General features: G+C 34.5%; 4 protein-coding genes and 2 pseudogenes across 8 annotated transcripts; 5 read left to right on the top strand and 1 right to left on the bottom strand.

Moving 5' to 3' along the window:
- Positions 1-6,905: 6,905 nt before the first annotated feature.
- Positions 6,906-8,808, bottom strand: LOC116142831 (transcription elongation factor 1 homolog). Of its 2 annotated transcripts, none has more exons than XM_031428244.1 (6): positions 8,651-8,808; positions 8,485-8,555; positions 7,801-7,926; positions 7,525-7,595; positions 7,290-7,311; positions 6,906-7,164 (listed from the first exon to the last, which is right to left on the bottom strand). In XM_031428244.1, exons 3-6 carry the CDS (start codon positions 7,911-7,913, stop codon positions 7,104-7,106), a joined length of 267 nt encoding a protein of 88 aa, XP_031284104.1. In that variant the 5' UTR covers positions 7,914-7,926; positions 8,485-8,555; positions 8,651-8,808; the 3' UTR covers positions 6,906-7,103. The 2 variants fall into 2 exon arrangements, with proteins under 2 accessions (XP_031284104.1, XP_031284105.1); XM_031428245.1 differs by having other exon boundaries at positions 7,801-7,923.
- Positions 8,809-9,137: 329 nt separating this feature from the next.
- Positions 9,138-16,172, top strand: LOC116142819. 2 transcript variants are annotated; one of them, XM_031428228.1, is made up of 8 exons: positions 9,138-9,539; positions 9,919-10,122; positions 10,264-10,755; positions 11,092-11,202; positions 12,871-13,059; positions 14,361-14,591; positions 15,402-15,522; positions 15,614-16,172. In XM_031428228.1, the coding sequence occupies exons 1-8, from the start codon at positions 9,153-9,155 to the stop codon at positions 15,742-15,744; spliced, it is 1,866 nt and encodes a 621-aa protein (XP_031284088.1). In that variant the 5' UTR covers positions 9,138-9,152; the 3' UTR covers positions 15,745-16,172. The 2 variants fall into 2 exon arrangements, with proteins under 2 accessions (XP_031284088.1, XP_031284087.1); XM_031428227.1 differs by having other exon boundaries at positions 10,261-10,755.
- LOC116142859 lies at positions 15,872-17,202 on the top strand (annotated as a pseudogene).
- Positions 17,203-17,970: 768 nt separating this feature from the next.
- LOC116142858 lies at positions 17,971-20,352 on the top strand (annotated as a pseudogene).
- A 314-nt stretch (positions 20,353-20,666) lies between these two features.
- Positions 20,667-21,026, top strand: LOC116142857. Its single transcript, XM_031428267.1, has one exon. The coding sequence runs from the start codon at positions 20,667-20,669 to the stop codon at positions 21,024-21,026; it is 360 nt and encodes a 119-aa protein (XP_031284127.1).
- Positions 21,027-21,844: 818 nt separating this feature from the next.
- On the top strand, positions 21,845-25,630 carry LOC116142834 (28 kDa heat- and acid-stable phosphoprotein-like). 3 transcript variants are annotated; one of them, XM_031428247.1, is made up of 9 exons: positions 21,845-22,017; positions 22,273-22,310; positions 22,411-22,479; positions 22,555-22,641; positions 22,763-22,797; positions 23,172-23,257; positions 23,936-24,001; positions 24,079-24,962; positions 25,371-25,630. In XM_031428247.1, the coding sequence occupies exons 1-8, from the start codon at positions 21,951-21,953 to the stop codon at positions 24,111-24,113; spliced, it is 483 nt and encodes a 160-aa protein (XP_031284107.1). In that variant the 5' UTR covers positions 21,845-21,950; the 3' UTR covers positions 24,114-24,962; positions 25,371-25,630. The 3 variants fall into 3 exon arrangements, with proteins under 3 accessions (XP_031284107.1, XP_031284108.1, XP_031284109.1); XM_031428248.1 differs by having other exon boundaries at positions 24,079-24,966; XM_031428249.1 differs by having other exon boundaries at positions 21,846-22,017; positions 22,558-22,641.
- The last annotated feature ends 333 nt before the right edge of the window (positions 25,631-25,963 follow it).

The raw sequence follows: 25,963 nt of genomic DNA, 5'->3' as shown, positions 1-25,963 counted from the left end.
TTTCTCTATTCTTTCTCTATTTTTTTCTATTATTTCTCTGTTTTTTCTCAATTTCTAAATTTCTCACTACTCATGATAGTAGGCATGGTATCATGCATAGGTATGATGCAAATGCACAAATGCATAGGATGTGCATTTTCTTTTCTATTTTTTCTTATTCTGTTTTCTGTTTTTTTTCTCTGTATTCTTTTCTTTCTTTTATATTCTTTCTTTCTATTCTTTTCTCTTCTTCTATTCTTTCTTTTCTTTTCTTTCTTTCTTTTCTGCCGATCGGACTCGGTTAAGGCATGGATTTGGAACCCTGGCCGTGTGAGTGTATTCCTAATTCTGGGTATAGTCCTCATCCACATGCACTTCTAACGGACTGTACAATTCTTCATTCTGAAATCGAAGGCCGCTTACTAAAGGCGGCGTGCATGCGGGGCTATGTCACTCACGGGTTCCCCATCGCAACAACCTTCTCTTCTTTTATCTTTTTACACTTCTTTAAATAAAATTTCAGATTTGAACTATAGAATATTTCTCTTTTCTTTCTCTTTGTTCTTTAAGGTTCTTTGATGTTTCTTAATAATCTTATGAGTATGTATGCATGTAGATGGGCTCATGCTTATTATTCTTTCTAAATTCACATGTTAGGATGCAATAATGCAATATGGAATGTAAACATGTCATTCTCTATCATCTACAAATTCATCTGAAGATAACAAATAATCATACTCATACATGCATTTCTCTTTGACATTTCATCAAACAATTTATATGCACACATCAACTCTAATTTGGCTACACTTCTACCTCTCTTCTAAGCCACCAAAATTTGGAATAAAACACACCAAGAATAACGTCAAACCTGTCCAGGATTCACACTCCATAAATTTTACTGCAGTTCTTCCATAATTCATCCAAACTCTCATCAAACATCAAGTACACAAACACTACTTCTCATGGATAAATTCTAACCATCATTCAACATCCAATCCGTCAACAATTCTTCATATATAAGCACATACATGCATAAAAGAAATTATCTACACAATATTACTACAATCATAACTAGGGTTGGATTTACTTACCTTAGATGTGAGCAATCCAACACTTTAGTAGTCTTCTTTTATCCAACTCCCTTTCTCTTAAATCCTATGAACACAAATCATAAGAATTCAACACTTTAAAAATTAAAACTCATTTCTTAGTGCAAGGATCTTACCTAAGGATGCTTGAGATTGAAATTCCACTAAAAATAAACCAACATCTATGAATTGCCCTTGAAAATTGATTGAAGAAATTTGAGAGAATTTGGGGATGAAGGTGGCGTGAAAGAGGAGAAGAAATGGCTAGGGTTTCATTCTTCAACTCTTGATATAACAAAATATTATTTATAGTTTCCCATTTCACCCTTGCACTTTCTATGAAATTTCATCTATGTCCCTTAGTCAATTACCATAATGCCCTCATTTTTATTGCATTCTCCATGAAATTCTATTTCTTTTCACTCCCCACCTTTTCAACTAATTATTGAACGAAATAGAGACAACAATAGGAACAAAATATAACAGTAAAACAAATTAAACAGTAAACAAAGAAAATAACACGCGCGATTTACCACGATTCACCTAATGTGGGCTACGTCCAGCTGAGTCAATATTATTGTAATATGCCTCACCTCTCTCGTTTACAATGAATGAATTGCCCTATGATTTGTTATCATACACATAACAAGAGAAAAGTATGTTTATATACTAGGTTTAAGAGACTAAACCTAATTTTACAAGGATTCCTATTCCTAAGCCCAACCCAATAAGGAATTAGTAATTTAAAAGAAATCCTACAGCGGTTATACATGGAAAAGCCCAAAACCGCCTACGGGCTCGGGGGTGCTGCCCCCGCGACACCCGCCCGCTCACCCAATAATGCTGAAGTAATCGATAACTCCAACAATTATGAGTGAAAATACCATTTTACCCCTAATGAAATTTTAGGGAATTTTCTTCACACTTGTTCAAGATAACTTTAACAAAATCCAACTAAGGGTATTAGGGCATAAGTAAAGCTACATACCTCGATGTGGGCATTACAAATACGAAAAAAGTTTTCCAATGTCAATACAATGCATCTATATAATTACAGATAGCAATCCTATACAAATGTCATTAAACCACAATTAGTAATAGTAATCCAATACTCATCTATACTTGTTATTAATGCACATCTTTGGAATGTCAATGCAATGCACTTGTATTATTATTATTATTATTAATTATTAATATAGATCCCATTTTTTAATTAATTAATAATTATAGATGGAGCAATAAATTCCAATCCAAAGTGTCAAGATAGAGCAATTTGATTGGCCAATCAATCCAATGTGTCAAAATAGAGCAATTCTAGAGCTTCCAAAATGTGTCACATGGCGAACAACCCGCATAGGTATTCAACTTTATATATATTGTATGGAATCTATTGCCTAACCATTGTCCATAATTATGATTGTTCAAAGCCTGTTGTAATCGATAACTTCACTGTCAAACCATCAATTTGGCTATAGAATGGTAATAGGGCAAATACCGATTGTGATATCTTGATTTAAGAATGCTTGGAATTTGGACAAATCAAGGTATCATCGAGGTCTACATGCCATTGCGAAACCATAACCAAGATGTAATTAATTGCATTTATAATTTGTTATAACTTTTCTGGGAACACTGCTAAACCATAAATTTGACTACTTATCCATGATCTAAGGATGGCCGAAATTTGGATAGCTTGATATATCCGAAAGATAAACAATTTCATATGTTCCTATATTAGTCAGTCCCAAGTTATTTTTTATAGTCAGACCAAGTATTAGGCAACTTGCCTGATACTAACTTAGAGAGACGTTAAGCCACTTAATTTTTTATTAATATTGTAATTCGACATCTTTAAAAAATTGTCTAACAAATAGTGTGGAATTCGTTGTCTGACCATTGTCCATAATTATGATTGTTCAAAGTTTGCTACGGTTGATAACTTCACCGTCAAACCATCAATTTGGCTATAGAATGGTAATAGAGCAGATACCAATCCACAATTGATCCATAAGGTATCATTGAGGTCTACATTCCATTGCCGAACCATTATTAGGATATGATTGGTTGTGTTTATAAGTTGTTATAACTTTTCTAGGAAGACTGCCAAACCATGAATTTGATCAGAATTTGGATACCTTAATACAATCATATATGTTCCTATATTGGTCACTTTAGGAATATTTCATTGGTGCAAGTCCAAAGGAAAGGATAGTAAATATTTTGTTAAACCTACAACTTAGAAAACATTATAAGAACGTCAAGATGGTTAGACCTTCCGGATGCCAATGCAATGCACACATACTGACAAAAGAAGTAAAAAATCGTCATCCATAATTGGGCGGCATGATTTGCTTGCCAATTTGTTTGTTGTAATTCATTGGCATAAGATATTATGATCCAAAAAGCACACCTTTGATAAATTGTCTGAGTATTAATAAATACATAGATGATTGGGACACATATAGTTGAATACATCAAAATCACCGTGTATTAACTACAACCATGTAACATCAAACCGCAAATGTTCATGCAAGCAAAATAACTTGCACAATAACAACTATCATAATCTAGCAACACTAAACCCGGAATAACCAAATCTCTGAATCACCATCACCATCATATCAGGATACTAACCATGACACGCCCACAGCACGAAACGTTGACATCCACAATGACCAAATCCGATACAATAACATTTCATTCATAAATCACAAAATCGAACCTCAACTACTATCGGATTTTGCTACCCTGTGATAGTAATGCACCGTGCAGCACAATTCGATTATAGTTGAGGGCCGATCGTGTCACCTGAGAACAGAGTTAGCAAAAACAATACACACACGAGTCTTGTTAACATAAAACAATCCATAAATGTTTCAAGTAGCTCAGTCCCAAAACAAATGCTTACATATCGGCAGGAACAAACAGATAGTATGGCCGAAAAAACAATGCTTAATCTTTAGACAAAATACAAACCATGAACGTTTAATGTTACTCAACGTCAACAATACAGGGAAAAATTAATTGCCCCTCATATGAACATACCGACAACAAATACTCACTGTTCAGCCAAAACTGTAAGCTGAAAATAAAATCAACAAACATTAGTGAGCATATAATTCACACTAATCGATTGCAACCATAGCCATACCAAATCAATGATAGTACTGAAGACTTAATAAACACAACTTGGCACAGAACACGCTGGCTATTGTATGAACACGTCAACTCTTTTCCTTGTAACCTGAAAAACAAAATCAACGAATCCACATTTTATGTCGATCGATCGACAGAAGAGACGCATCAAATCAATGACTCTACCAAAAAAATAATAAACACAAATCCTCATTTCCTTGAAAACAAACATAACAAAATGAAATCGATCTTCTTGTTAACATTGTTAAGGAACAATTATCCATTCGTATAAAAATTGGGACCTAAAAACGGAAACAACAAAAGTTAATTAATCTTCATATTAAAATTATCAAGGAACACACTTACCATTCGAAAGGAATAACACAATCAATCATTCAAATAAATTGGCCGAACAAAAACAATCATTCAATCTGACAATAACTGTTAAAATAGTTGGAAGACATACTTACAATTTCGCATTAAAATAGTTAGAAGATATACTTACAATTCAGAAGAACAAATCAAAATAACAACTCATCTGACAATGTCAATTGGACATCCAGCCTTTATTCCATGCCAATTCATGAATCTTTGACTTGTAAACAACAAAAACATACATAAATAAAAAACCATCGATCAAAATGCACATGAAGAACAAACATATTATTTTCACAAACTAAAATAACATATAAACAATTAACAAAAGACCAGACATATTGTTGATACCAACTAACAAATTGCGATGATACACAACTAAACATGAGCCCCTTTTATAACCCCTTATTTAAACCTTCTGAATACCAACGCAATTAAATACGATTTCAATACGAAGAAAGTTTTCCAATGTCAATACAATGCACCTATATAATTATAGATAGCAATTCTAGACAAATGTCATTAGACCACAATTAGTAATAGCAATCTAATACACCTGTATACTTGTTATTACTGCACATCTTTGGAATGTTAATACAATGCACCTATATTTTATTATTATTATTAATACATATCCTATTTTTTTAATTAATTAATAATTATAGATGGAGTAATAAATACCAATCCAATGTGTCAAGATAGAACAATTTGATTGACTTGTCAATCCAATGTGCCAAAATGGAACAATTCTAGAGCTTCCAAAATGCACCACATGATCGAGTAGGGGTCTCTATTTTAAAACCTAGACTGGACCGGTCGGTTCAACCGGTTCGACCGAACCCGATCTTATTTCCAGTCCGAGCTAATATAAAACCCGGTTATAACCAAACAACTGTGTTAACCCGCCATTGAACCGGATGAACAGTGCCACCCACTCGGGCCAACCGACCCGCTAGGTTAATCGGTTCACTGTTTCAAATGAAAAAAAAAAAAAAACCCTAACTCTATACTTTAAGTTTTTCTATGCAAAACACCAAAGGCAATCACACACAGCCACTCTCTAAATCGCAGCCACTTTGAGCCCTCTCAGAAGTCGCAACCCAATCTCAATCAACTCCACTCTCTCAAGCTTGAAATCGCAACCGCTGTCTCAATCTCAATCTCAATCAACGACGACACCTCCCTTGCTCGACGATGACGACGACGACGACGACGTCTCCCTCCCTCGCTAGAAATCGACGACGACAACACCTCCCTTACTGGAAATCGACAACGACAACACCTCCCTTGCTCGACGACGACAATGCCTCTCTTCCTCACTAGAAATCGACGACGATGACGCCTCCATTGCTCAAAATCAATGACAACGATGCCTTTCTCCCTCGCTTAAGCTTTGTAAAGGTATTTCCACTGTAAAAAAATGCTTAGTGTGATCTGGAAATCGACGACAACTCCCTTTTTCTGGATTTTGCATGTTTCGACTGAGTTGAGTTTTGTTATCTCAAAAATGCTTGGAAGTTTTGTTAGTTGTATTTGTTTTGAGAAGGGAAATAAGAGTCGGTTAATTAAATAATGGAAAGCTTGCTTGTTGGGTGAAATTTTTGGACATTGGTCTGCACTCTAGTGTGGTTGTCATTAATTCTGCTTGTGGGTGAAATTTTTGTTAGGTGGAACTTGAAAGAATGGGTGAGAGACAAATGTTTGGCTTGTTCATTAATTTTGAAGTTAACTCCCTTTGTTGGCGGAATTGTTATAATAAAGAAAGTTCTTTTATTTATATATTGTATTTGTATTTTATATGTTTATGGACTCCATGAATTGATGGATATTGAAGGATACAGGAGTAGGGTTTCGGATTTAATTAAATTGGTGTTTGGGTTCAATCATCAATGGAAGTAATTGGGTTGAATGAAAATAATTGGGTCCAATGGTAAACATAACAATAATTATTTAAACATATTATATTAAAATATATAATGATGTCACCGATCCAATCGGTTAGACCGATTGACTCGTGACCCAAGCAATAAAACGAGTTACCCTCCGGTTCAAGTTTTGAAATAGTGGTAAGGGTCGCCTTGTATTCGCAAGTAGGAGAGGTAGGGCCAAGGAGCTAGATAGGTGTAACAGCATTACCCATTAATATTTAATACCTTTATTTAACATTCCTCAAACCTCTCATTCAACTCGAACGAAGTGTGAGACCATTATTTAAACGAATACATATGATTACGTCTATCTGGTTGGACCAACCCACATGGGTATTCAGCTTTATATATATATATATATTTTGCATCTTCTAAAATTCATGAACAAGCTTCAACACTTACAGCAGCCATTATTGCCAAACTCCATTACTAACATTCAATTACACAACTTCTCTGTTTGCTACATAACACTCAATACTAAAAGCCATAAATGGTGCCACAACCACAAGCCCCATCGGCTATCATAGTAACATATTCAAGAAAACCTATTCCATTCAAACACCCATTTGGTTTTCTAGACATTATCTTCTCCCTCCTAAGCACCATCATCATCAAGGTTGTTCACCCGTTCACATTCATCAATCCATTCGCTGTATCTGCAATCACAAACTCCATGTAAGCAAAATAAAAAAAAAATAAAAAAAAAAAAAAAAATATATATATATATATACATACACACACACACAAATGACAGTGACAATTCCAGATTAGTTAAACTTACATGTCGATTGGTTCGGTTAAAGCTGCAACCAGAGAGGAAGAAAAATCAATCATCCATCAACACAAAGTTAATTTAACAACTTAAATGAAATAACTTGAACTTCAGCCTTTAAAAATTCTTGAGCTTCACTTTCTATTTTCCCTCGACCACTTTATAAGATTAATTAAAAAGAAGCACAAAAGATTTAAGCTCCCTCCAAAATTTGATCAAGTTCGTTCAAGAATATTCCAATTACCTGTGATAGTGGTGCTGAAGCTCTCTTGGCATATCAAGCATACAGCTTCACCTATTAAGTTCTTCATATCGCTGAAATCACAAAAACACTAAAAGTCAGTACGCAAATTTGAAAACTACACCCCTATCATATCAATTGATATTAATTGGATTTACACTTAATGAATCCAAATTACCACATGGAGATCCCAGGGGCTCAAATTTTTTGAAGCTGTTTATAAGTTCCAATAAAAATAATACTCAGGAAACAAACTTAAAAATTTGAATGAACTCTTACATGCGGCATTCAACACTGGTGCCATGGTTACAGAAGGGACAACTGAAGACAGTATCAAGCTTATCCATCCGCTTCTTTGGTGGAGGCTTCGCCCTTGACTTCCTCTTTCCCATTACTCAAGTCCTTCTACATCAAAGTTACCGGTCAGAAACAAGTTAATATATAAATAAAATAAAATAAGAAGAAAAGATTTTAACAAGAAGAAGAAAACCATCAGCGTTTCACAATAACCACTCACTATTCCAACTACAAAAACAACCACAGCGCCTCTCATATACATTACCGGTTACCATATATTTAAAATAATTAAAAAAACTAATTTAATCCGTAATTTTCTTTGTTTAGAATCAGTAACATTAATTAACAACATGAGATACGAAACAGAATTTCTTTCCTTTCCTTATTTTTTTAAAATAATTTTTTGCCAATGTTTTATGGTTACAGTTGAACCGAAACCCTAAAAATTAAAGTCAATCGCCTTAAATTATCTACAGAGCTAAAGGTGAAATTTCGTTTTCATTGAATAACATGTAATTTAAGCTCAAACTCTCGCATTCCAAAAAAAATATATATAAATTTTTTTAAAATTTCTCATAAACCGCATAGAATGTATCTATAAAATAAAGAAAAAACCAAAATTGAATTTCTTTTTGATATAAAAATAACCATCGAGAAGGGACGCACCAAAGGATCGACAAAAATCGATTCTCGATTTAAAAAAATCGATTACGTATGGTTTCGATCTGCAAATTTGTCTGCAAATATTACCAACACTATCAGAAAACAATGAAAATCGTGATCGAATTAATCAAATAGATTAACAAAAATTAAGAAAAACAAATCAACTGACCTGTAAGAGATTCCGATTAGCGCACAAAGCAAAACCCTAGCTTTGTCAATGAGAAAGATAGAGCCAACGATGACTTGTATCGACTATTTATAATTTTGAGAAATTTCTAGGGCGACCTAGAATACGATGCCGTTTCTCTGTTTGTTTTTCATCCGTTAATTACCGCCACTTTTCATTTTATTAGCTGTATACTAATATTGTTTTCCTTGTTGATTTCGGAAATCGGAATTGGCTTGCCTTAATTAACTAGGATTAATTAAACAAGAATGTTTAGATTTTAATTTTAATCCTTAAATTAAATTTAATAAGGTTTTTACATCCGGGGTTACCTCCAAAAACCATTTATCATTTTCACAGGCCTCACTGACGGATCATTTAACAAGACTCAGTAAAGCCCAATTCCGGCCCAACGCTTAAAAGTAGGCCCAATAAGCTATCTACTTTGCTAACATGCGCCGCTCAAACGTTCAAAAAACCTCGAAAAAACCCTTACTCCTCTGAAATGGCTGTCACTCACTCACTGTCTTCCTTCAGTCCTTCTTTTTCCTTTATTGTCCCCAAATTACTCTTCTTTAAACCTGGAAATCGCTTCCCTGTCGTTTCCTGCACTTCTCCGAAAACCACTGCTTCGCTATCTACAGAACAGGAAGTTTTGAAAGCAGTGGTGGAATCCGATGGCAATACGCTTCCGTGTGTCAGAACGTACGAGAACGACTTGGCTCGGCTCAGCCTTGTCGGTGCCGTTGGCTTCAACCAGGCTCTGACCGCCGCTGCGGCTGATGGAGGTCAAGCTGCCTCCGAACATGTCATGTCCGGTTTGCCCGCTATGGTCGTTGAAACCGTTTATCCTGGCCCCACGAACGAGCGCGCCACGGTCTCCACCCGGCTGGTCAGCATTGAATCTTAATTTGATTTGTTTTCGTTTATAATGATTGATGAATGTGTATAAATCAATTTTGAAGTTTAGCGTTTGATTGATTTGCAAGAATTTTGTTATAGAAGTAATGAACGGCTATATTATGATGAGCTTGATATTATTTATTATTTCTTCTGAAAAAAGTATTATACCGGCATTTGAGTTTTGTAAGTGAACCAGTGTAGTGAATTTTGGGGGACTTGAGAAGTAAAAAGATGTGGAATCATGTTTAATTTAGTTTGTTGTGGTTATTGTTGCATCTTTTTGTGATTCTATTCGATGTTGATTGTACATTTTGTAGATTTTGTTTGTGTTTATGGATAGGAGTTCTGAATTCAATTGTAATTTGCAGTTTTTGCCAGCTAGGAAAGTTGAAGAGAAAGCTAAGAGACTCAGAAAATCTCTTTCTAAAGATGTTCTGTATGGCACCACTTCTAAGAACATACTTGCCATGACATTTAGACAAGTAGTGATGCAACAACTTTTGAAATTTGAACTGGTTTTGTTCAGACCTGGCTCAGAAAGAGATATGGAGGATCTTGAAAACCCGAGAAAGGTTATAAACTGTTTTTTGTCTTTTAAGATTTTTATTGTTACGTCTGCATCACTATGTTGTGATACCATACTAGTATCTCTGTTATGCAGGTGCAACTTGGTACTGATAGGTTCAGTTCTCTTATTTATTTGGTATTAGCAGGTTCCTGCATCATTCACCCTTACCTCTTCAGATGAATGGGTTATCTCAATACTTGCTGAAGTTGTTTGCATTTCTGCTCTTCAGAGTACTGAAAGACATTTCCTCAATAATTCATTGGGTAAAACTTCAAGAAGTTTCTTTCCTAGGTTTTGGAAGCCCAAAAAGATTATATCAAAAGATTCTTCTATTGTCATATATAAATTATTTGAAGATGAGATAATTGAAAACGCCAAGAGTCTGCTAGAAACTTTTAATTCAACGAAGGAAAATGTTAACCCTGTCAAAGTGAGGCCAAAGCACAATTGGTGGTCATCATCAGCTTACTCTAAGTTGGAAAAGATAGGTGGGCCTGATTTTTGTGCTTGGACAAGTGAGTATGTACCTGCTTACAAGCTTCAAATAGATGCTAGTAGATTTAAGGATGTAAAGTTTGATGGTTGGAGAAATTGTGCTGAGAATAGGTGGGAAATTCTTCTGACCCACTCCCAAATGGTATCTTATCTTTCCTTTTTAATATTTTTTATTTTGCTTTTAGTGGTACATTGTTTTTGTTGTGTTTGATGTGGTAATTCACTCATAATATAGTGTTCCTCTAAGTTACAAGATATTGGCATAAATCATTTTGAAATAGGTTGGTAATATTGATGTTGGTGACAATTCCTCCACCTGAAAACAGAACCAGTTGAAAAAAAACCCGTAATTTTGAGTGTGATAAAGCCAGATCACTGCTGTGCAATAATGAAGATTGTTTATCATTTACTATTGATTTGAAGTTTACTTTTAAATTTATTTTTCCTTTATTGTAAGTCTAGTTTCCTATATTTGTAGGCTGGGTTGGCCGACGTATTAGACATGTACTATGAAGATATTTTCACACTGCCAAGTAAACAGCTGTCATGTGAAGCAGTTGTGAATTATACTAACTTGTCCAGTAAAAAGGTATTTAACTTATATCAATTTTATCTATTTCAGCTCTTCATTTAATGCTTAAATTTGAATGTTTAATGACATATGCTTGCTGCTTATAATTGGCCTTCTGGCTAATGTCAGTGAAACTTTGAATAGATAATTGATCTCAAAATGATTTGTGATTTTTTAAACTAAAAGTTGACAAGTTATAGAACTTTTGATCATGGAAAGTGTGGTGCACATGATGCGTTTGCTATTTCAATATTATTGTTTGGGAAGTTAGGTTTTACTCTTTTTTTTTTTATTTTTTTTTTATTTTTTTATAGATTTTACTCTTCTTTTTTTATATTACTATTTTTCTTTTGTATTAAATGTAAGTGATGTAGAATCTGGATCTAATCATTTTAGGAAATAATTTATTTAGGAAATTTTCAGTCAAATTATTTCTTCTTTTATGTTGATTAAGTTTTCTTAGTTTGTTATAATTTAGGTTGCTTATTATAAGAAGATTTACATGTTATATTTTCCCTCTTTAATTTAGCATTAGCTTTATGAAAAAGACTTTATGCTCTTATTTTATGCAGACAATGATATGAAAAATTGAACTTTGTTTTCTCTTTTTCCCTAAGTTTATCCCCTTTCTTCCTGTCTTATTCTATCTTGCAGGAAAATTATAACCAAACCAGCTCCTGCAAACACTCAAATCTGTCTTAAAAACTTCCATAAAACACATAAACCATCTTATATTAGCATTCCACAAAACCTCACAGCCCATAAAAAGGCCACAAAATAAATGAATAAATAAAAAATGTGGAATACCAGAAAGTGATACCAAATGGTCACCTCTGTTCCACCGCACACAATTTAGAATCAGCACTGTTGACACCGCTCTTTCCCAAAACTAGCAATTTTCTAGATTTCACCAGCCTTGCATGTACCTCCTGTTAGACTTGATTAGGTTTGGTAGGTCTATCTCTAACTCCCTATTGTGGCATTGTTTTGATAGAATTTTGGCTCTACTAAATTGATATAGAACAATCAAGATCAAAATAATGAGGGGAAGAAAGGGGAGAAAATTGGACAAGAAAGAAATGGAAGAATAATAGCAGAGAGAGAACAAGATTCAACTTATATATCAATCTCGTGTTTGCATACATTAAGAACCTAAAGCCTTTTTTATAATGGCTATTACTAAATAAAATGGGAAAAATTTTCAAACCTTCTGATAATAAGCAACCTAAATCTTACCTAACTAAGAAAAGAGAAAAGGAAATGAAGCTATATCAACTTAAAATAAGAATTAAAACCAAATCACCATATAAGAAGAAAAAAAACTAAATCAACTTAAATGAAGAAATAGTTTGATGAAAACATGCTCTTAAATACATCATTTACTAAAATAATTAGATCCTAGTTTCTCCATTAGTAGTGGGAGGATTTGATGTCATCTTAATATTATTTTTTGAGGAAGTTGAATTTTTATAATCTTAGATATGCGTTTCAATTATTTACTTGTTTTCATGTTCCCCTTTCTTCTAGTGTTGGAATTTTATGGGGAGGCAGGTAAGGGGTTTATGGTTTGTGAAGGATCCTGGTGCGAACAACTTGTTATTGGTTTCTGATAATCGAGTTTGGGTTAAATGCTCTGTTTAGTTTAATTTCCATTGAGTCCTGGCTGATTGGTTCCATTTCTTACAGGGAAACTATTCTTTTTTGAAAATTCTATCTGTCACTCTTGCAAGTGGAATTTTTCTTGTTGCCATCAGTGCTCTTGGTCAATTTTTTTTGCCTCATTTATACAAGGGAGACAAGTACCCGAGACAAAACAGGTTGCTACCTTCTTCTCAAACTGAGCCTGCTATACACCAGCTTGCAGATGCTGCGAAGGTATACTTTCTTTTAGCGTGTGAGATTGCCACTATACAAGTACTTTAGCAGATAAGTTTGTCCAAGAAATACACTCATTTCTTAAAGGACTTTACAATCAAAAACTCATGTCAGCCTTTAACTGCAAGGAACCCCAGTCCCTCCCATTTGGACTGACCAGGTAAAATCCTGGAACAATTTGAGACCAGCAATACACAGAAAATTCTGGAAAGTGCATAAAATGGCATTTCTAAATTTTTTTTTGAAGAAAAGGTGGAAAGGTCTTTTGGGAACAACCTTATTGCGGTCAAATCATGATGATTGTGCTACGTTTATTAACTTTTTGTTTATGATTGATTTGTATTCAATATTTCTTCCCGTATTTTTTTTTATCTTTTAAAGAAATTTATTCTCCCTATCATGTTTCTTCATGGCGCAATGTTTTTTCTTTAATCATGTGCAATATGGAAATATTTCATTATATATTAAGTATACATATGTGTTTAGGTTTACATCTTTTTGTGTTAGGAATGCTTGAGTAAGTGCTTTCTTTCATGTATCTCCCTTATACTATAATGCCCCATGTTTTTTTTATCTTGTTGTTGGTGTTTTGAAGATAATATTTGAATTTTCAACTAAGACTGGTACCATATGCATTTTTTTAATAACCCTAAAATCTCTCAGAGTGTGTATAGGCTTGAAACATAGAGACAACTACCAGAACCTACAATCTTTAGCTGTCAAGAAAGTCCATGAGATATTATATCCCAGGTTGGTGGTCTTAAGAAGACTTAAATCTTTGACCTCATGGTTGAAAAACAGAGGGCCTAACTAGTTGGTTCACCTCTTTGAGTTACACTACCGTATTTTCAATAAATAGGTTTATCTGGAATTAGGATTATGTTACTGTTGGGCCTATTTAATATTATGTTCCTATATACCAATTTGGATTGGGGTTGTCAGCTGTTACAGAGTAGTTATCTTTAATGAGTATTATTGAAGCTAATCTGCATTTCTAAAACCTTTTTGATTTTCTCTGGTATGCATGTTGGTATGCTTGGCTGTGCTAAATATATTAGGAATTTTGATTAGTTACAGGGTTGCTATTAATTTCAGCAGCTCTTTTGTTTAAATGATTTTGCATTAGTCATGTAAAGGCCACTGATTCTGTTGAATATCCCTGACAGCATAGAGGTTTATGCTTGAAAGCAGTTAATCACCAATCTTAGAAGTTCTTAAGTTTTAGCTTGTTCATTATAATTTTTGCATATTTATGAGTTTCATTCTAAAAGAAACTTAAAATTTGGATTTACTGTGGATAGTTGGAAGAATTTTGCGTTTCAATTGTCAAAAGGATTAAGGATGCTTTTGATTGGCGTGGTGACATAATGACTGAAAAGAGTATTGGTGCTTGGATTGGGGAAAAGCCAAATTACTTGAAATTAACTCATGAAGATGATTCCAGTAATGGGGAGAATTCAACTGATTCTGCTCCTTCAGAGAAAATGGATGCAGACATGAAATCATCTGTGCAGGATATTGCTAGTTATCAGGTAATTTTTACTTGTACAAGTTTTCTTTTTTTTTTTTTTCTTTACAATTTTCTGTGTCCTCTTTTTAGCGCATATGCCCATGTGACAAGAAGAAATAAAATAAAAAAAGAAGCTCAAATATGAAATTACACTTTTGATACAATACATGCATGTGCTATGTGGTTTGGCCTACGGGTAGTTATGGTGGTGGTGTCCTTACTGATAACTAATCCCCATCCGTAATTTGAATTGTTCAACCAGGTCAAGCTGAACCTGAGCTATCCTAGTACCATTTTTTTTCTCTGTACACTGGATCTAAATTCTAAAAAGCACTCAAACATCCTTTTAAGTTTTAGCTCTAAAGCTAAAGCATGATTGTGCACTAAGTTGTACATTTTATGTATGATCAGTTACATACTAGCCCTGTTTCTCCATTCGTTTATTGTCTAGTTCTTCTCGAATAAGTAAACCTAGCCACATTTAGTTAAACATGGTCATTTCCACTATGTAACATCAAATTAATGTTCTTGGCAATAGTAAAAGGAGTTCCCTTTTAACCTTTATGGTACGGATGGTGTTCTTTGGAACACAATGGAATGAAGTGAGGACTTCAATGAATTTCTTCATTCAGGCTACATTATTGTCAAGAACAATACTGTAGGACAAGGAGTGTACCATAGTGGTTTTAGTAGGAGTGTCCTACTGTTAGCATTCTGCTTGTTTGATATTCATTATATCATTTTGGTACTTGCATCCTGTTGTTGCTTATCATTCTTGGACAGCTCCTCTTATATTTTTCATTTGCTTGCTTGTTATTTGGTTGGACTTTAGGTGGTTCTTTCAACTGATGGAAAAATAATTGGGTTCCAACCAACAAGTCGAGTGGGTGTAAATCATTGGGCTGCCAATCCCTTGGCACGGGAGCTGTATGGTGGGAAAAAGCTTGCCCCTGGTAAGATTAGTGTTGATGGCTTTTATATGTGTTGTTTCTTCTGTGTCATACTAAGTCAATGTGATTGATGTTCTTGGCTTGTTGCTTGCAGGTTTCATAGAACCCAACCTGAAGATCCGGCTTCCAAATGAGATAGTTTTAATTGAGCTATTGATGTCTGTCAATTCAGATTCATGTTTTGCATTGGCGAGGCCAATTCAAATTCCTGTTGATGGTGAATGACTGCAATTAACTATTTGTCATGTTTTATGATGTTTGGATAAATCATAAGTGAATCTTTGTGCGATCATGTTCTGCATTTGCTGCAAAGATTCAGTGTTCCTTGAAGATCAACTGATAAGGCGATGGAATGACTGCCTTTACATGTAGACAGATAAAGGTACATGGATTTCCCCCCAAGAAGCTATTTAACAAGTTAATATAATGTGTGGATAGTAAAAAAATTTCACCTGGTGTATAGAAACACTGAGGTGAGTTTTTCTAAGTTAGTGGGGAATTTTGATTTGTGTGGGCGGGAGTTGATGTTGGAAAGATAATTATGATGTATTGATCATTGTTAATATGAATCGAGATTCTTTCATATACATACTATTGTAAATATTCATTTTTTTTTTACCCGTGAATTTTCCAAATCTATAAAGCAATTTTATTCTGCCTCCTCTATTTCTTTTCAGGATCTAAATGATAATCCTTTTGTTAAGCCATGATTCTAATCTAAGATTCTTGCTTGTCAATTTCATTTCATCGGAAATATATAACATACTTACTGAGGATAGAATAGTATTGTTCAATTTCTTGTCATTGGAAATATAGAGCAAAATTATGCTGCCAATCACTGTTCCTTAACCGATGATATTCCTTTTCCATTGCATCCCCTCCTCATGACAGCCATGGATCTCACTCGGCCTGCCATTTGAAGCGATTCTCTGTGACCTCAAACCCCATTTCGTCTTCTTTGATTTCACTCACTGGTTGCCAGCATTGACACAAAAGCTAGGCATCAAATCCATACTTTGTATTATTAGTTCTTCCACTATTCATTATTTTTTAAGCCCAGAAAGAAAATTTCCTCAGAACCTGATATATTGCAACCTCCACAAATGTACATGCCCATCAACATGAAGCTCGACTAGTTGCTACAACCGTTCAAGACTTTGGTGGCTTATCATTAGGAGAATGACTATTAGCATCTTTGAGTGAGTGTGATGCTATTGGTTTCAAAACATGCAGGGAGATTGAAGGGGCTTACTGTGATTATATTGCAAGCCAGTTCTTTTGGCAGGGCCTGAAGTGCCAGAACCTCCTTCTATAACTTTAGAAGAACAATGGGAAACGTTGTTGGCTGGTTTCAAAGCTAAAAGTTTGGTATTCTGTGCATTTGGGAGTGAGTGTATCATGCAAAAGGCCCAGTTTCAAGAACTGGTTTTAGGTTTTGAGCTCACTGGTTCACCATTTTTCGCTGCTCTAAAACCACCAATGGGACATGATACAATAGAGCCGGCATTACCTCAAGACTTTCAAGAAAGAGTTAGAGGAAGACGATACATTCATGGAGGGTAGATTCAGCAACAGCTGTTCTTGAAGGATCCTTGTGTGGGTTGTTTTGTGACACACCGTGGATCAAATTCATTATCAGAGGGAACGGTGAACGATAAATTAGATTTATTTAAATTACATTAACTGAAAACAATAACCTAAAATTATGTCTGTGTAGTAGGTTATTTGAAAAAATGTTATTCTGAAAAATTATCTAATATGATAGGATATGATGAAATTAGATATATCTTGTCGGCCAAAATGTGGTCGTAGTCAATGGGCAAAATATGGTTGTCGTCAACGGCCATATCGTTAACGACCAAATCTCTGACTATAGATCTAGTCGTTTTCAGTCAGATCCATGATAGATTTGGCTGGAAACCACTATATCGGTGCACCAACTAGATCCAATCGGTCATGCGTTGTTTCGACACTGATGGTCAACGGTGCTTGCTGGCGGTTGACAGTGGTTTGGGTGGGTGGGGTATTTTTTTTAATTTATAAATTTTTATTGTGAAATGTAACTGTTTTTAGTTGAATGGAGTGGAAAAAAATATTAGAATAAGATAATAAAAAATAGGTTTTGCTCACTTTTCATTTTCAATAAAAAAATCTTATTTGATTTAGATTAATTTTCAAAATAATGATCTCAATAAATAAATATTTTGTTTTTTTAATCCAAATATAGTAATAAAAAATTGATTGAAAAGAGTCAGTAGACAGGTAATATTTACTTAAATAGCATTTACTGTTTAAACAAAAGTATTAATTCAAAAAAATATCCTATTCATCCACGTGTATGACTGAGATTGCAGGAACTACTTCGTTTCGGTGTAAGTGAAAGCAGCAGAGGAAACCGTGGGGAACACGGTAATAGGGTTTTAGTTGCCAACTTGGAAAGGACGATACGTAAAATATAAAAGGAGCAGTCAAGCGAGCCGAAAATCAATTCATTCTCATTTTATACGAAAGAAGTGAAAGCAAGTTTGGATTTCTTGAATCAAATCATCTCATTACTTAGTGTTTTTGTTGTTGTTATTGTGATGGGAAGAGGCAAGTTCAAGGGCAAGCCCACCGGGCAACGCCAGTTCTCCACCCCTGAAGACATACGTAAGTGCTCCACCTTTTAATTTTCAGTTTTTAAGCTTAAATTCAAATTTCCGCTGATAAGTAATTAATAATCTAGAATTTAAGTTTTCAAATATAGATGAGATTGTGATTTGTTTATAGTAATGTTATGTTGATTTTGAATGATGAGAACCAAATATTAGCTGATTAATGGTCTGAAATATAGATGAAATTTGAATTGTTTAATTACTTTGAGTTTTCAAGTTTTCTAAATTTTAAATTCTTGTTTGGTTGCAGTTGCGGAAACTCTACCCGTCCTCGTACTTTCAAACGGGTTTTTCTCTTTTTCTTTCTACCAATTATGCATGGTTTGTCTAACTGATGATTGCTGATTATTTTAAGGTTTTATTAGGTGGAAGCTGAATATGAGAGGAAGTATCTGATGTGGAATCTGGGGAAGAATCTGAAGAGAAAACTGAAGTAAGTTGTGTGTAATTTTTTTCAATTTTTCAATGAAAAATTAACTTTAAACTCATGTGTTCTATGATGATTTAGCAGAGTCGTAAAGGAACTGAAGGTCTGATTAGATCAATCCTAATTTAGTCAAGTCAAAGAATTTGAAAGCTAAGATGTTGATGTAAGTTTCATGCATCCTCCTTGTAAATTATGTATTACTGAAAAGGTTGTGTTAATAGCAGTGACCAAAAATATTAGTACTTCACTCATTAATCCATTCTTTCTTTTTTTCCTTGTGCGTTTGGGAGACCAACTGAACTTTCAAGGCGTGAAAGGTTTTTGTTCGCATTGGTTAAAGTGGGAGGATGCTACCTTAATTAAACAGAACTCTTTATAGGTTCGGAGCTGGTTTTGATTTTTGAACTGTAGATGGAAGAAGAATTGGAATTTTCTTTTATGAATATTGTAAAACAAATCAGTTTAATCAAGATAGGATGGAAGAACAAGTGGATTTTTCTCTTACGAATATTTTAAAACAAATGGGTTTAAACAAAGATAGGATGGTAGGGCGGTCGCCTATCTTAGAATAGAGAGATGAAAAAATGTCACAAGCCCATGATCAAATTGTTGTCTGTTAGAATCTTTCAAATGAAGCAATTATCCTTATTACATATCACTTCTCTTGTGCGTTATAGAGAGACTGGAGAAACAAAGATCTCATGAACGTTACATGAAGCTGCAAGAACAAGGAAAACAGAAAAAGCAAGACAGGATTTAGGTGAAACTTAGCTATTTCTCTTTTCATATTTAGTTGTGCAATGTTAATCTTTGTGGTTGAACTGGTTACTGTGTTAATGGTGATGACTTTCATATATGCAAAATTTTGCCTCCTTATTACTTTCCATGATCTTGCAACATGTTAAAGTTACTCGTATGGTGGCATATCTTGGCATCACCACTTTCCTCTTTGCTTATTATACTAGATATATGGGCCCTTTTTAGCTTTTATGTGATTTTACATGTACTTGTAAAAGTTATAGTTTAGAAAATAAGATCAGAGTTCTTCAGGAGAATGAGATTATATTTCTTTTCGCCTCTTTTCCTCTGCCCTTAAGCGTAACAGTGGAAGATCTTGTGATATCAAGCATTCTTTTTTTTTTTTTTTTTGGATTACTGCTGGCTAATTTGCGCTCTCTATTTCTTTGACACCCACTTCTGATTGTGGTCTTGATGACTAGCTTCTAGCTTCAATTACCTGAAATTTGAATAGGTTTAGGAACCATGAGAACCCTAAACTTGTATCCAATCTGATCTAAACCCGGGCTGAGCATATTTTTGCGCCATTCCCACTTGATGTTCTTCAGTTGATTGACAATGTATGCTGTTGTCCAGTGCTACTACAATTAGTATTTTGTCATATTGACTTATTGTTGCACATGCAGAACGTTTAGCACTTATACGTCAGGAAAGGGCTGAAGCTGCCAAAAGACGGGAAGAAGAAAGGGGAGGTAATGCTCTGAGAACATTCAGTTTATTTGTGTTCTTAGATATATGATTTTAAAACTTACTTATACATATATATTCACTTGTTTCAGCCAAAGAGCGGAAGAAGGCGGAAGCTCGGAAATGACATTCCTAGAGATTATTGATGTGAAACAAGTGACTTAGTACAGGAAACATATTTCCATTATAGATTGTGTTGTTGTTTAACTTTTAATCAAAGATTTATATAGAGGAAACAATTGTCTCCTTGATCTCTTTGCTTATAATTTGAAGATTTATTAAATAAAATGATTTTTATTTCACTGTTATTTCAATGTTTGGCTTGGCTTCCTGTGGGAGGCGTAGGACTTCAACGCCCTTATTATTAATATTTTTTGGGCTGAATTTTATTAATATTTCACATAATTTTAGAATATATTTTTTATAAATAGATGCTTTTTTTCTTCCGAAAGTGTTAAAAGAAATATTTAAGCAAAATAAAATTGTTGAGAGCCAGATGTCCACAGTTTGACAGATGGCAAACTAGAACGAAGATATAAATGTGAAAAGAACCTCTGTTTTTGTACAACGCTTAGCCCACCATGACCGACAGGCAAAATCCCCAAACCTCTCAGAACCTTCCTTCTTCTTCTTCTTCTTCTTCTTCTTCTTCCAAACTCACACCCGAAACCAGCAAAGCCAACAGCAGCTCTTCGGGCCAAAAGATCCGCTACCCGAACCCAGCGGAAACATCAATTCCCGACGCGGCAACACTTCGAGAGCAGTGGAAGTTCGCAATCAAGCAGTACAGTAAATGGTACTCCCACGCGTGGGGCACCGCAATTCTCGCGGGTTTGTCATTCTTTGCTCTTGGTTGGGTTATAAAGGGATCCAATCCTCTGCCCTCTTTCAAGGGTGATGATTCTCCTGCTCCTTCCGATGATCCTGATAATTCAAAGTGAACCTTCCTCGTTCATCACGCTTCTTCGATGTGGGTAAATCTGATTTCTCAATTGTTTGGGTTTTGTGTTGATTGAGCTTTGGGGATTTATTTGCAATAGTTCAGGTTTTGTAAATTTTAATTTTATGAATTATTAAGTAATATTACTTGCTGGACCCTTCGTCTCAATACTGAGTTGCAAGTAAAATCAACGAAAATTAAAACTTTGTAGGCTCCCAGCAATTAGGAGATAATTGTTGAATTAATTACTTTGGTCCCATCATTTAAAAGGGCAATCCTGCTTAAATTAACAGATAAATATATGTTTTAACTGAGAAAAGTTAATGTCTTTGTATATTATGATTCTGATAATACATCTTTAAAGGATGAAGATGAACGTCTAATTGTGTGTAATTTTACTCTGATTCTAGTCCTTACATTCAGAATTATGTGTTTCAGGATTGACTCATGGATGCTTCTTATAATATATATCCCACCGTTGTGAAGAAGACAGCTTTGTATCTAGAGTGTCACTTTCTGACATTTTCAACTGCTTTTATTGTACAGTGTTTCCGGAAATGTTATATCATAACAGAGGTTGTTAAGTAACAAGTTATCTTTGGGTGGAAAAGTTGGTGGTTGTTATCCTCTTTTCAGTTTGTTCTCAAAGAATGGTGTTAATGGCTGAGCCATTTGTGTTATTGTGTGTTTAAGGATGCATGTCTATTGGTGTTGATTAAGTGAAAGCAGCAGAGGAAACCGTGGGGAACACGGTAATAGGGTTTTAGTTGCCAACTTGGAAAGGACGATACGTAAAATATAAAAGGAGCAGTCAAGCGAGCCGAAAATCAATTCATTCTCATTTTATACGAAAGAAGTGAAAGCAAGTTTGGATTTCTTGAATCAAATCATCTCATTACTTAGTGTTTTTGTTGTTGTTATTGTGATGGGAAGAGGCAAGTTCAAGGGCAAGCCCACCGGGCAACGCCAGTTCTCCACCCCTGAAGACATACGTAAGTGCTCCACCTTTTAATTTTCAGTTTTTAAGCTTAAATTCAAATTTCCGCTGATAAGTAATTAATAATCTAGAATTTAAGTTTTCAAATATAGATGAGATTGTGATTTGTTTATAGTAATGTTATGTTGATTTTGAATGATGAGAACCAAATATTAGCTGATTAATGGTCGGAAATATAGATGAAATTTGAATTGTTTAATTACTTTGAGTTTTCAAGTTTTCTAAATTTTAAATTCTTGTTTGGTTGCAGTTGCTGGAAACTCTACCCGTCCTCGTACTTTCAAACGGGTTTTTCTCTTTTTCTTTCTACCAAATTATGCATGGTTTGTCTAACTGATGATTGCTGATTAATTTTAGAGGTTTTTTATTAGTATTATTTCTTTATTAGGTGGAAGCTGAATATGAAGAGGAAGTATCTGATGTGGAATCTGGGGAAGAATCTGAAGAGAAAACTGAAGTAAGTTGATGTGAATTTTTTTCAATTTTTCAATGAAAAATTAACTTTAAACTCATGTGTCTATGATGATTTTAGCAGAGTCGTAAAGGAACTGAAGGTCTGATTGAGATCAATAATCCTAATTTAGTCAAGTCAAAGAATTTGAAAGCTAAAGATGTTGATGTAAGTTTCATGCATCCTCCTTGTAAATTATGTATTACTGAAAAGGTTGTGTTAATAGCAGGTGCCCAAAAATATTAGTACTTCACTCATTAATCCATTCTTTCTTTTTTTCCTTGTGCAGTTTGGGAGACCAACTGAACTTTCAAGGCGTGAAAGGTTTGTTATTGCGCATTGTTTAAAGTGGGAGGATGCTACCTTAATTAAACAGAACTCTTTATAGGTTCTTGAGTTGGTTTTGATTTTTGAACTGATAGATAAGGAAGAAGAATTGGAATTTTCTTTTATGAAATATTGTAAAAACAAATCAGTTTAATCAAAGATAGGATGGAAGAACAAGTGGATTTTTCTCTTACGAAATATTTTAAAAACAAATGGGTTTAAACAAAGATAGGATGGTAGGGCGGTGGCCATATCTTAGAATAGAGGAGATGAAAAAATGTCACAAGCCCATGATCAAATTGTTGTCTGTTAGAATCTTTCAAATGAAGCAATTATCCTTATTATATATCACTTCTCTTGTGTGTTTATAGAGAGGAACTGGAGAAACAAAGATCTCATGAACGTTACATGAAGCTGCAAGAACAAGGGAAAACAGAAAAAGCAAGACAGGATTTAGGTGAAACTTAGCTATTTCTCTTTTCATATTTAGTTGTGCAATGTTGAATCTTTGGTGTTTGAACTGGTCACTGTGTTAATGGTGATGACTTTCAGATATATGCAAAATTTTGCCTGCCTTATTACTTTCCATGATCTTGCAACATGTTAAAGTTACTCGTATGGTGGCATATCTTGGCATCACCACTTTCCTCTTTGGCTTATTTATACTAGATATATGGGCCCTTTTTAGCTTTTATGTGATTTTACATGTACTTGTTTCAAAAGTTGATAGTTTAGAAAATAAGATCAGAGTTCTTTCAGGAGAAAGTGAGATTATATTTCTTTTCGCCTCTTTTCCTCTGCCCTTAAGCGTAACAGTGGAAGATCTTGTGATATCAAGCAATTCTTTTTTTTTTTTTTTTTGGATTACTGCTGGCTAATTTGCGCTCTCTATTTCTTTGACACCCACTTCTGATTGTGGTCTTGATGACTAGCTTCTAGCTTCAATTACCTGAAATTTGAATAGGTTTAGGAACCATGAGAACCCTAAACTTGTATCCAATCTGATCTAAACGCGGGCAGAGCATATTTTTGCGCCATTCCCACTTGATGTTCTTCAGTTGATTGACAATGTATGCTGTTGTCCAGTGCTACTACAATAGTATTTTGTCATATTGACTTATTGTTGCACATGCAGAACGTTTAGCACTTATACGTCAGGAAAGGGCTGAAGCTGCCAAAAGACGGGAAGAAGAAAGGGGAGGTAATGCTCTGAGAACATTCAGTTTATTTGTGTTCTTAGATATATGATTTTAAAACTTATTTATTCACTTGTTTCAGCCAAAGAACAGAAGAAGGCGGGAGCTCGGAAATGACATTCCTAGAGATTATTGATGTGAAACAAGACAACAAGTGACTTAATACAGGAAACATATTTCCATTATGGATTGTATTGTTGTTTAACTTTTAATCAAAGATTTATATAGAGGAAACAATTGTCTCCTTGATCTCTTTGCTTATAATTTGAAGATTTAATCAAACATTTACTAAATAAAATGATTTTTATTTCATTGTTATTTCAATGTTTGGCTTGGCTTCCTGTGGGAGGTGTAGGACTTCGACGCCTTTATTATTAATATTTTTTGGGCTGAATTTTATTAATATTTCACATAATTTTAGAATATATTTTTTATAAATAGATGCTTTTTTTTTTTTTTTCGAAAGAGTTAAAAGAAATATTTAAGCTAAATAAAATTGTTGAGAGCCAGATGTCCACAGTTTGACAGATGGCAAACTGGAACGAAGATATAAATGTGAAAAGAACCTCTGTTTTTGTACAGCGCTTAGCCCACCATGACCGACCAGCAAAATCCCCAAACCTCTCAGAACCTTCCTTCTTCTTCTTCTAAACTCACACCCGAAACCAGCAAAGCCAACAGCAGCTCTTCGGGCCAAAAGATCCGCTATCCGAACCCAGCGGAAACATCAATTCCCAACGCGGCAACACTTCGAGAGCAATGGAAGTTCGCAATCAAGCAGTACAGTATATGGTACTCCCACGCGTGGGGCACCGCAATTCTCGCGGGTTTGTCATTTTTTGCTCTTGGTTGGGTTATAAAGGGATCCAATCCTCTCCCCTCTTTCAAGGGTGATGATTCTCCTGCTCCTTCCGATGATCCTGATAATTCAAAGTGAACCTTCCTCGTTCATCACGCTTCTTCGATGTGGGTAAATCTGATTTCTCAATTGTTTGGGTTTTGTGTTGATTGAGCTTTGGGGATTTATTTGCAATAGTTCAGGTTTTGTAAATTTTAATTTTATGAATTATTAAGTAATATTACTTGCTGGACCCTTCGTCTCAATACTGAGTTGCAAGTAAAATCAACGAAAATTAAAACTTTGTAGGCTCCCAGCAATTAGGAGATAATTGTTGAATTAATTACTTTGGTCCCATCATTTAAAAGGGCAATCCTGCTTAAATTAACAGATAAATATATGTTTTAACTGAGAAAAGTTAATGTCTTTGTATATTATGATTCTGATAATACATTTTTAAAGGATGAAGATGAACCTCTAATTGTGTGTAATTTTACTCTGATTCTAGTCCTTACATTCAGAATTATGTGTTTCAGGATTAACTCATGGATGCTTCTTATAATATATATCCCACCGTTGTGAAGAAGACAGCTTTGTAGCTAGAGTGCCACTTTCTGACATTTTCAACTGCTTTTATTGTACAGTGTTCCGGAAATGTTATATCATAACAGAGGTTGTTAAGTAACAAGTTATCTTTGGGTGGAAAAGTTGGTGGTTGTTATCCTCTTTTCAGTTTGTTCTCAAAGAATGGTGTTAATGGCTGAGCCATTTATGTTATTGTGTTTTTAAGGATGCATGTCTATTGGTGTTGATTAACAATTTTGGAGGCATTAACCCCTCCCCTCATGATGGAATGGCAAATCCTTTATCTATTAGGGTATAACTCGAATGGCAAATCCTTTAATTATTAGGGTTAATTATACCCATTCGAGTCACAAGATTACTTTGGTCTATTAAACTTGTAGGGTGTTCCTTGGTCCTGAGAATTAAACAAACTCTAATGTGGGGTTAAATATCTCATATGGCTGAAAAAGAAATTTTGGAGTCATTGATTGTCATTACATTTTGAGAAGTTTAACATGTCTTAATAAAAAACGTAAATAATTTCTGAATATCTGATTACGATTCT

This window comes from Pistacia vera, unplaced genomic scaffold (assembly GCF_008641045.1).
Source record: "Pistacia vera cultivar Batoury unplaced genomic scaffold, PisVer_v2 Contig42, whole genome shotgun sequence".
In the NCBI taxonomy this organism is placed as follows: Eukaryota; Viridiplantae; Streptophyta; class Magnoliopsida; order Sapindales; family Anacardiaceae; genus Pistacia; species Pistacia vera.
Note: the sequence above shows the minus strand (reverse complement) of the source record. Positions and strands in the feature narration are given on the sequence as shown.